General features: G+C 47.5%; 1 protein-coding gene across 2 annotated transcripts in view; it reads right to left on the bottom strand.

Annotated features, from left to right (window-relative positions):
- The window catches only part of ADAMTS3 (ADAM metallopeptidase with thrombospondin type 1 motif 3), a 65,376-nt gene that overhangs the window by 42,296 nt on the left and 11,391 nt on the right, over positions 1-11,689 (bottom strand). For both annotated transcript variants that reach the window (XM_027903889.1, XM_027903888.1), the window contains exon 3: positions 8,820-9,220. In XM_027903889.1, coding sequence (XP_027759690.1) covers positions 8,820-9,220 — 401 coding nt within the window. The remainder of the gene's footprint in view (positions 1-8,819; positions 9,221-11,689) is intronic.

Raw genomic sequence — 11,689 nt, 5'->3', positions numbered from 1 at the left:
GAATCAGAAAACATTTCCAGGGCTCTTCCCCCACTCCTCATCCCTCCCTTCTTCCCCGCTGGACAATCACAGGTAGCTGACAGCTCTATCCTGCCCCATACTAAATAGAAGCCCTATTGAAAAGCACCAAGAGCTCTGTGTTCCCTCAATTTAATATCCCAGCCCCGGCCAAGCAGACACTGCCTCCTGCCAAGACAAACACCTGGGCCGTGGAATGGGGAGGGGGCAGCTCCTGGAGACAGCCCTCCAGTCTAAACTTCTTAAGGAGTCCAGAGAAACATGCTTTTATAAAAGAGGCGCTGCCTCCTCTGAAAACACGGATTCAGCCCCCAAACACTGCTACCTTTCACCCTCTCTGTTGGCTTAAGGTGGGTTCAGGCCGGTGACTGTGCAGAACCTGCGTCACACCTACCTGCTGCCCCGCTTCCCAATCCAAAGGAGAAACGCTTCTGGAGTCGCACCGAACACTGGCTGATTTATTGGAAGAAAAGCAAAGACAGAAGCTTTGCCCACAGCACACTTCCCTTTGCCTGCCTCCCCCAAAACTGAGCCACGGTGGGTGGACACAGATCCTAAGTGTGTGCAGCTCCAGGGTTATACCCTCAATTCCTTGGGTGGATTTATTTCCTGTGACACAGGGGAGCCATATTTTGACAAGAATCAACTGATTCTCTGGGTTTCTTTTCAAATATATTCTAGAAGCTTCTGAAGTTGTAGAGTTTGCATATGATGCTCCTCTTCAGTTCATGCCAGGGCCTTCCCACCCTCACAGGGAAGAATTTCTACCCAATATCCCACCTAACCTTGCCCTCTGGCAGTGGGAAGCCATTCCCCCTTGTCCTGTCACTCCAGGCCCTTGTCTCAAGTCCCACACTCTGGCAGGTAAGGTGAGCCAGGCCCTGCCGGAAGGGAAGGGAAGGAGAAGGGAAGGGGAAAGGCATGCAAACGGACATACTTCCCTCCCTCCACATCTTCTGCATGGTAAAGTATTTATGGCCCCAACATACTTGGCATACAACAAAATCCTACACGTTGGAGGAACGCTGGAAAAAAGGACTATGGCAGCGCTCTGCACAGTTCAGAGAAACAGATGTCACTGATCCAGCTGCTGGGTGCCCACAGAGGAGGTTTGCAGATGGAATTCCTCCTCCCCCACGGACGGGTCTTCAGTTGCCATGGAGGTGTCCAGGGCTCAGGCAGGGTTTTGGGGTAAAACATCCCCATTTACTGACCCTCCAGCTCCAGCACCCTCGGAGTGATTCCCAGGGGGGCAAGCAGGAATTCCACAGCTCATTTTCCCTCTCTGGAAGATCAGTGTGATATCAAATCCGTGTTTTATTACATGTTTTATCCTGGCAATGCATCCCAGAATTAAAGCAAGAGCTCCTGAATCATTTTAGGCTCCATTCCTGAACAGTGTTGAACGCAGCAGAGAGGGTTGGGATTTTTCTTACGAATTAACAACATGAAACTCATTTCTGAGTCCAATGAAATACCAAAGAGGACGCACCACCCAGGTCTCACAGCCACCTGAATTCCTCACACAGCACCAGCTTCTGACCCATCACCTACTACCAGATTTTTAAATCAAAAATCTTCTGCAGCTGTGAAGAGAAAAAGCCTTATTTATTCAACCAAATACCAGGATGAGGATTCAGAAACAGGATGAAAACACAGGAATGTTTAATATCCTCTTCCAAACTACGGGCACAATTTAGGAAGGAGCAGCTAAGACACACTCATACTAAAATACTGAATATCATCTGCCCAGAGGAATCGAAGCCTCTCAACACACTCATTGTTGCAACACTTTACGAAGCAGATGGCATTTGGGAGAGTCCCCAATAAACCAAAATTCTGTTGAATTTTGCACAGAAAAGAAAAAGAAATGGTAGCATATTACTGGGTCACTGCACTGGGCTGAAATGAGTCTTTTCAGCCTCCTCTATAAACGTCCATAAGAAAATTCCTTTATGCTGAAATTTCTCATGCTTGGTTTTGATCCAAACGTTGGGTTTCTTTCTTTCCCTTTCAGAAAGTCTAAGAAAACTCAGTGGAAGTCCTTAAGAGCTATATGAAAGCAGAGAGAAAAAACAAACTTTGATTTTATGTGGAAAAATATGTCTCTATTTTTTGTTCCTGGAAAACCTACCGGGATTCATTTTAACAGCCACGCAGAGCTGGCAGGCCAAGTGCTTTGTCCTTAAAGAAGGAATAGGGAGTTTAAAATATCAGTTATTAAAGAGTAAAAAATATGCATGGAACATGCTCAGAGCAGTCAAGCTCCCTGATCCCAGCGTATCTCTGCAGAAATAGTTACTGAGCACACCTTTTGTCCCTGTGGCACATACAGCAGGTCTCTGCTAGGAACTATTTCGAGGTGAAATGGTACAGGAGACAGCAAAAATCACTCGCTCGTTTGAAACTGGTTCTGTATTCTAGCACCAAAAAAAAAAAACCAAACAAAAAATCAACTATGGTAAAATCTCTCAAAGGCAAAAGTGAAAAGTGGTTTTACACATTTGATCAGGTATAAAAGAAAAGAAAAACAAATGACAGTGGGATTTGTATGAGGTTAGGAAGTTAATTTGCTGTTGTGCGGTTATAGTTTATTAAAGCTCTCAGCCAAGCTGCAGAAGCACTTGATGAAAACTAAATATCTGTTTTAAACAGAAGTGAAAGCACTGCTTTTTTTAACAGGAACAATAGTGCTGCAGCTTGAGCCACCATTTCAGGGAGCTCCTGACAAAACATGAGGGCAGGAGATGGAACCAACTGGCTTTTCTTTGCCTGACTCTTTCAGAGCCTGGATTGGAGCGCAGCGGTTCCAGCGTGACCCTCCCCAGCAAACCAGGAACAGGTAAGAGCAGACAAACCCTTTTTCTCAATGACCCTGCCCAGCATTTGCTTCCCAGTGGTGTTTCCTGCCCTGTTGCAAAGCCCAGCCCATGTGGCTGGGAAGCCAAACCCCAGCTCCAAGGGCGCCCGGCACTGAATAAACAGGGGACATCAAAACAGCCATTCTGAATGTGGCTTCTGTACCTCCACCCCACCAAGGGCACTCACAAACTCTGCCCCGCCTCCCCCATCAATGGGAACTTTGAGAGAGCCCACAAGGATTGAGCTGGGAGAACATTGGCTATTTCAGGATCTATTTGCTTTCCTTCCCCGAGACACGCGCGTTCCCGCAGGTGACACGTGGAGGCAGGACGTGAGCGAGGAATGAGAGCCCAATTCATGAGCTCCGGCTGTGTTATCAAGGGTCCACACAACTTAGACAATCTGGGATTTATTACTACAGCCATAAAAAAGGCTTGTACTTAAAGTCATTTTAATAAGCTTGGGTTATTTTATAAACTGTTAGTTGTGAGCCTCCAGGAATCAAAAAACTTAAGGAGCGCACATTGCTTTGGGAACAAAGAGCAAAAAAAGCCAGAAAGGAAATTCTTTGTCCAAGTGCCCTAAAAGAGGTGTTTTGTGAAAATGCATTGCCAGGACTACAAGGTGGGATTCAATATCAGCTACAAAAGAGATATCCAGAGCAGCACCCAGCCACCAGCAGTTTGTTCCAGATCATTTTTAACCACATACCGACCTGGAACGGCAGTTCCAGCCCCTAAATATATTGCTTAAAGGGGAGGAATTACACGTAAACCCTTGCTTTGCTGTAAGAGCGATTTTTCAGAATCAGAAATAAGCAATAAATAAAAGCCCGAAGGTGTGGCAGTGAAGGCCCTTGAACATAACCACTGAAAACTTGTGCAGCACCACCTACAGACACCTGGACTGATCCCGCTGTCTGTACACCAGCAGCAACGAACACGAACCCTGCCCAGGGCCTGGGAGGCTCCCTGCAGGCTCCAGCAGCCTGATGGGAACCACCAGCCCTGCTTTTAAGCAAGGAATTACTGCAATCAAAGCAATGAGGGGGAAGGCTGGATGACTTCAAAGGTAGATCTTGAATCCCTCGCTGGAGTCTGCTCCCAGGCCCCTTCTGGCTCTTCCCTTCAGCCCCAGAGGAATCACACTTGGGGAAGGCAAACAGAGGGGGGAAAACAAACTTCTTAACTTTGCCCATGTTCTTGGAAAACCTATTACCCAAACAGACTGCAAATTTTCATGCTGTGAGGTGTATTTTACACCACTTTGGCCTACCTGAAAGTCAACAGCAGTAGATAAGCTACTTGTGTATCTATCCAGTTTTTCCTATGACCACGATCCATTTGGAATAAAGGGAGAGGGAATAGCAGCCTGTAGAAAAATGACCATTTCAGAGGAGGAACTCAGCGGTTCCATCAGCCTTCACAACAAAAAGGATACAACCACATGGAAACTCAGAGCATCACCACTTGCTCCTCTTAATTGTAAATGAGAACGGGAGAAATGCAAGGCGGGAGGAGAGGAGGAGACACAAGGGCTTGGAAGTGAGGCAAATCTATCATTAGACCAAATCTGGCCCTGTTAGAAAAGCTTACAAAAACAAACAAGAAGAGATAAATGGAGCTTGAGCAACCATCTGCATCAACCTGGACTGCACTCCAAGAAGTAAGGATTAAGCGCCCATTTGCTTTGAGTGACAACTCCAAGGACAAGTAAACAGACATATAAAAAAGTTCTGTATTATATTATTTTACATTATACTGATACTTGACTTCAATCCCCATAGCCTCCCTTCTCAATCAGTGCTTCTCCCCTCTGTGTTTTACACAGGAATCCCCAGGTCCTGAATGAGCATTTCCCCAAGTTTCTGGAGCTCCTGCCCTTTGAGAAATCCTCTTTGCTATGGATTGCTAGGACTGAGGAGTCCGTCTGAGCCCGTGGGAAGTGCCCCAGAGCAGAGGTGACGGGGATGGAGTGCAGCTGCAGCCCATCAATGCCGCTCCCCGAGCCCTGCCAAGCGCAGCCGAACGCCAGCGGTGAGAGCAGGCACGGCAGGGCACGGCAGGTCACGGGGAGGCACTCACTGTGGGAAGAGCGCAGTAGGGCAGGGGGGCAGGGATATCAGAGCGCTAAAGCAGCCTAAGACGCTGCTGCCATCTGCCCAGGGTGGCACCGAGCCGCCCCCATCTCCCCAGGCTTTATCCTGCTTGCCTGTGCTTTGCCCTCCCACGAGGTCCAGGATTACCAGACGTCCCGTTGGCCACAGACCACGGCCTGGACTGGGAGAGGACTCCAGACCCAAGGGACCATCCCAATCCCAACCCATAGCTCAGCAAGAGTCTCCTGTGTGCTACAACCAGATGCTCAGCAGCAGTCCGAGTGTTTGTCTCCAGAATGCTATTCCAGTACACGGGGAGAAAACACCAGTGGCTCCTAGAAAGCTGTTTCCCCATTTAGGAACTCTAGCCTTGCCAGCTCGGGGGTAATCATGCCGAAATAATACGTTTAGAACCAACACAGGAACAAGAAATAAGCCTTAACACTCCAGTCCTGATGGAACAAGGGCAATAAAAAAGCATTTGAAACAAATCAAAACGCCCTGAGATTCCTTGGATCCCACACGTCTCGACTCCAGCAGATTTGTAAAGCTTTTCCTGAACCAAGGCTGTGCAAGCTTCTCTAGTCTGAGACGCTCCAGCCTGTATTTGCCAAAGGAAAGCAGCAGTGAACACGCACACACGTTTCTTCACATCTCCACATCCTCAGAAAAAAGGGATGGCAATAAGCAAGTGAGGAATAATCCGTCACAAGTGACAGATCTGAGCAGATTTATTTGGGTTTTTTTAATTCCTGATGGTTGGTCTGTGTTCCAGGATTTCCCTGGTTTGGCAGCTGAACGCTCCAAGCCAGGCAGACTCCCCAGCATCTTCCCCTTGCAAACAGCTGTACTGCCAAATGAGAACACGCAGCACTGGGCCTGAAGGCCACGGAACCCCAAGAAACAAAACAACCTCTAACAGTTTCCAATAAACAAACAAACAAACAAAGCCTCATTTTACTAGGAATCTGAAGTCAAAGATTACAGGTTCATTGCCCTGGGCCTGGCCCTTTGATTTCAGACGAGCAAGGTTAATGCTCTAGGAGAAACAGAAAGCAGCATTCCCACTTGGCATTGCATGAATGTGAACACAAACCAGATCCCAGCTCAAACACAGAGGCACATGTCTACAAAAACATCAGAGTGCAAGTACAAGCTAAAGGCACCACACACCAACACCTGCTCAGGAAGCTAACAGAGAATCTGAGCTCATTTTCTCTATAACACCAGGCAGAAAAGTGGCTTAAACCATTCTTTGTCCATGCTAGGCTTGCTGACTTGTCTTCATTTACAATGTGAACCATTTGTGGTGGTTTTTTGAGGCTGGCACCTTCCACTCCCCAAGGATTCTGACAATAAATATCACTACTTTGGCAAAAAAACCAGCAGAAATATCCAGCAGAAACCTGTGGAAGGCCCAGCTTCCCAACAGCCAGTGAAGAAGACGAGGCAGCTCCTCCCCGACTGATGAAGTGTTCTTCTGCCATGACAAGTGCAGGCACATGCATGTGGGCTTTTTAAATAAACAGGATTATTTTCCAAGGGAGATTAAGCAGATGTGAAGATAGGAATTTGCAAGAGTGATGGCACACAGACAACTTTCACTGCAGAAGTAGATATGCAAACTATTTCAAAACAAAGTGTCCAAATATTTGGGGTTTTAAATGTAAGTTTAGACTGAAGAAGAGACTGGGCAGAATCTTGCTTTACTAATGCAAATGCCAATTATTCCATGTATTTGCAATCAAGCAATCAAAATTTAGCACCCAAGTGCTCTTTTTCTGTTACTTATGATATCAAGCTTCTTTCATAAGCAACACATTGTGCAAATTGCTACTCCAGTGATTCCCTTCACTTTCTCCCAAGAGCTCAGAACCCAGCTGGCTACTCTGGAGAGTGTCTAAATTCCTTTGAAGTCAAAAATAAATCTCTCCAACAGACATACACACGGCCTTAGAATTTCTCACTCTTGTTACAGTTTCTGTTGAGCCACATTATCTCACCCGCCACATCTTTGGGAAACACTGAGGATTATATATTCTAGCTGGGTGAGAGACACACAGTACAGCAACAGAGAGGCCAGCAATGGTAACTGCAAGTTCCTTTTGCTACCTTTGGAGATGCCAGGAGGAAAACAACATTACCTAAATCTTCAGGATTATTTATGTCACACTCCAAGAGATGTTACAACAGCTAAGGTGATGAACAGAGACAAGAGTGACCCAGGAGCATTTATCTACCCCTCTCCTCAAACAAAAAGCCCATGTTCTCCTAGTCCAGTCCCTAAAACCATGGAAAGTTCATGAAGTGCTTCTCCTGGGTGCTGTGAGAAAAAACAGACACCTTCCCCTATCCCAGGTGGCTCCAAGTCTCATCCAATCTGGCCCTGAATGCTCCCAGGGATGGAGGGGCCACAGCTGCTCTGGGCAACGTGGGCCAGGGCCTCCCCACCCTCAGCCAAGAATTTCCTCCCAGTATCCCACCTAACCCTGCCCTCTGTCAGTGGGAAGCCTTTCCCCCACCAAAAAGCCTCTTCTGGCTTCACTGAACTGCAAACACAGCAGGAGCAGTTTGCCAGCCACATGGCAATCTCTGCCGGAGCTGCTGCACTCCTCAGGCTAATTCCATTTAATCCAATTTCTTGTCTTCACGTGCTGTCTCCACACAACAACTCCATTCAGGATTACTGCTAAAATCCAGCTCCCAGTCCAGGGTCTCATTCACTGGAAGGATTCTATCAGAAGCTACATATACATCTAGCCAGGCAGATGTCTGCTTGGCCTTCATAAACATAGCACACTGCCCACAGATTCTCCTAAAATCTCCAGCAAGGGCCCTCCACAACACACCAAGTTGACATAGCTTGTCACCTCTGGTCAAACCACCACCAGTATTTCCTTGCTTTAAGCAAGGGAAGTCCAGGAATGGCAGTGTGAGTGGGCATTTGGAGCCATTTCTGCATTACTCCCCCAGTGAGTGCAGCCCGCTGCCAAGGTGGGAGCCTTCCTAGCCAGGGCTTGTGGTAAACTGGAATCAAATCATGACCACGTGGCACGTGAGGGGAAGAGGGAATCCCACTGCCAAGAAGGGGTGCTTGGTACAGACCTTTCCACGTGACTGCTGTCCTGAACAGGACATTCATCTCCCTGGATGTTGCTGGTGTGTTCCACCACTGCCCCCTCGCCGTATTGCTGGCTTTTTTTACCACGGGACTGAATCCGGGAATGGTATGTGGGAGCCATATATGCCCAGCCTTTGCCTCTGGGATTTGGGCATCTGCTGAGCCACAACGAAATCCCACGTGCTTTCAAACAGACTGAGAACGAACCCTTAACAGATGAGAACCACTCAGTTCTCATGTGACACCTCCTGATGGAACAAAACTGCATCTAAAAGAACAAAAAGTGTGTCACTTTAGAAATAAACCCTTCAAAACTTAAAGCTGCTATTTTTGGACTACAGGGCAACCTGTGAATTTTGCTACCTGAGAATGCTACAGAGGGATGTTTTGGATGCCAGATTCTAAATTCAGTCATCAAAAGGTTGCCTTTTACCTTTAAAAATGTCTTATTAATTTTCCGTTTTGTAACACCTCGTGAAAGTAAAAACGACACCCAACAAGACACAGGTTTTCTCTCTCTCACACCAGTGACATGAAGGGCTTTGCTCGTCAGCCTTAGAGGAATTATCCCAAAGTAAAGCACTAGGATTGTCCCCATCAGTGTTTCCTAAGGGATTTAAGGTCTGTAAATGACATCGTTAGCCAGGTGTAGTTAAAAGCAACACAAGCTGCGCACCAAGCAGTGACCACCAGACGCAGGAGCCACAACACCAGCCTTACCAGCCCGTCGCAGTTGCTGATGGCCACCGCAGCTCCGGGGATGTCCGTGATGTCCCCCACGTAGGCGCAGTTGGTCCACAGGGGCTCCCTCTTCCACAGTCGCTCTGTAGCAGCGCCAGTCCGGCTCGTGTTAGCACCATGGCTCCCAGTCTGCACAGAGTCTTCGTACCACTCCACCACGGCCTCGGGAGCCAGCAAGCGAGTGTTGGGCTTCAGCCGCAGGTGGAATTCCCTCCCGAAGGCGGTGACGTTGAAGTAGAGCTGTCTGGGGCTCGGGGACACCTCCCGCGGCGCTCGCCTCTGGTGACTCGCAGAGAGGATGTTGGAGATGTAGCTTCCATCTGCATTGGTACTAATGGGAATCACTAAACCATAGGGCCTCGGCCTGCTTTTTCGGAATTCTGCCAGGAGAAACAACCAAAACCAAGCTTAAATTAGAATAAGAGCACAAAACGAGCCTGAAGACTCAAGGAACCACTGCCTCACACCTCCCCTTCCAAAATTTCCAACCTAGGATTCCGGTTTGAACTATCAACACAGGAAAACGTAAGGCACATGTCACTGCTCCTCTCTTACCGTGGAATCACAGAATAGTTTGGGTTGGAAATGACCTTAAGGATCATCTGGTTCCCACCCCCTGCCATGGGCAGGGACACCTCCCACTAGCCCAGGTTGCTCCAAGTCCCGTCCAACCTTGCCTTGGACACTGCCAGGGCTGGGGCAGCCACAGCTTCTCTGGACAACCTGTGCCAGGGCCTCCCCACCCTCACAGGGAAGGATTTCTTTCTATTACTTGTTATTATAAAACTTAGATTGAACCCCCTGAAATATTCACTGACATTTCTGTGGGGAGTTCCCTGGGGCTCAGGTTTGCTCCACAGCCCCAGGAGAGGCAGCGACCCTCCCGAATTCCCCTGTAAGGAATGCCACACAGCTCCACTGCACACCTGGCACAGAACTGCTCGCTCCTGTGTCAGGACCCCCATTAAGATTTTGAAAATTTAATGCCAGGCTTGGTTACAACCACAATTTGCATACAGATGACTCAGGAAATACTAACAGAGAAAAAAATCCAGTGGATGTCACACGCCGCTGATAAATTAATCCATATTAGCAACTTCTCCCTGTATAAATCCCCTTACCCAGCAACTTGCTCTTGCCTTTCCTCTGACTGACAGAGATGAAAAACAACAGAGAAGCTAATTATTAAAAAAAAAACACTACACAAATGTTACCTACATCCTGCACTTCGGTGCAAAAGAAAAGGCACAACCCCAGCCAACCCCCGCTGCTGGTAACACTAGAGAAGCTCAGTGGCACAACCCTTGGCCGAGGCAACACCTTCAAGTGCTGTCACCCCACTGTAAACCAAAGCTGTCACAGGAGTTTATCTTTGCCGTGGGAGCAATCAGGATCCTCGGTGTCCCATTTCCAGGCTGTTAAGAGGAGAGGGGCCAGGTCAAACTGTGGGGTCACGTGCTGCTCCCAACGGGACCAAGGCCCAAGCCTAAGCCAGTGGATTCCACCATGTTAAAGATAGCACAGAAGCAGTTATTCCCAAGCTCCTCTCCTGCTGGGAGAGCTGCTGAAAGCAATAGTAGACTGATATTACTGACAATTCCATTTTAAAACCTCTAAGATTGGGTGGCTCTGATGCTAGCACTAAGTGCCACTGAGAATTCCTCAAATAAATGCACTTAATTAAGTGAGCTAAATTTTACCTGCTCCCAGTGAGGCTCACACTTGGGCTGAGAATTAACAGAGCAAAAGCTCAGTAGCCAGTTCCTCTCTCCTGGTAGCAGAGGCCGCTGGTTTTAAAGGACTCACACATTCAGTGAGTAACTTCAGGAGGAAAATGTTCTCAATGGCTTCAAAGAACTGCTTTTCTTTTTTTTTTTCAGGCCAGTTACTGAGGAATTTGACCAAAAAACAATGTATGGTACCAGTAGGATGAACACAGATGATTCAATTCTTGCACTACAAATGATCCTAATATACAAATACTATATCCCAGGAACGTGCCAAGTGATATCCAGCCCACTGCTACCCCACATCCTACAGCCAGCAGCCACGGGGTGGCTTTCAGCAGCAGCCAACTTCACCTACTTAGCCACGCACCCACAGGATGAGGTTCTAAAACTGGTATCCTAATTAGGCCATTATCCTTAGGATAATTCCCATTTAAAACACTGGGAATTCTCAGTCAGGATTGCTAGTCTGTCTCCTTAGAGAAGGGACCGAATTAAAACTCTCAAGCAATTTTCATTAATTAGACACCGGGCCACGCACAGGAGACAGAGCTGCTGGGTTGTACATCCTAACTGGGTCAAAGGAAAAACACTGCTCCTCACGTTCCTGGTGCTTCAGGGCTGCCACTTCATTCCCAGGCTGCCACTGCACCCTTTACCTTGCTGAGATTCCCTGTAGTGTGTTCTTTTCTTTTAAAGCAGGAGGTTCAGTGCCCCACAGTCTGGTGATTGAATCCTGCGCTTACTGCACAACAGAGAAACTGTTCTGTGCATCTCACAGATAAATTCCCACATTTCCACAGGCTGGGGCAAAAAAAAAAAAAAAGGCTATTTTGCTAATAAGAACAGCCAGCTAGCCACCAGAAGGTAGGAACAAAGGCTGGAAAATGAGAACTGTCAAGGATTTGAGTCAGCAAAAGCCCTTTCCAGAGCCCGTAAATGCTGAGCTAGAAGAGGAAATGCCTTTTGTTCAAAGGCAATTAAAATTAAATGGGACATGACTGAATCCCGAAGACATCTGAACTCCTCCGCTGACTTACATTACCCTTTTTCCACAGACTGCACGCTCCGAGGAAATGCTATTCCAGCTGTAGGTGTTCCCTTTCCTAAGCTAAAATTTCA

This window comes from Empidonax traillii, unplaced genomic scaffold (genome assembly GCF_003031625.1).
Source record: "Empidonax traillii isolate 1590-97213 ecotype Southwest subspecies unplaced genomic scaffold, ASM303162v1 scaffold998:size213616, whole genome shotgun sequence".
Taxonomy (NCBI): domain Eukaryota; kingdom Metazoa; phylum Chordata; class Aves; order Passeriformes; family Tyrannidae; genus Empidonax; species Empidonax traillii.
The sequence above is the reverse complement of the archived record's forward strand: the minus strand, read 5'-3'. Positions and strand labels throughout refer to the sequence as shown.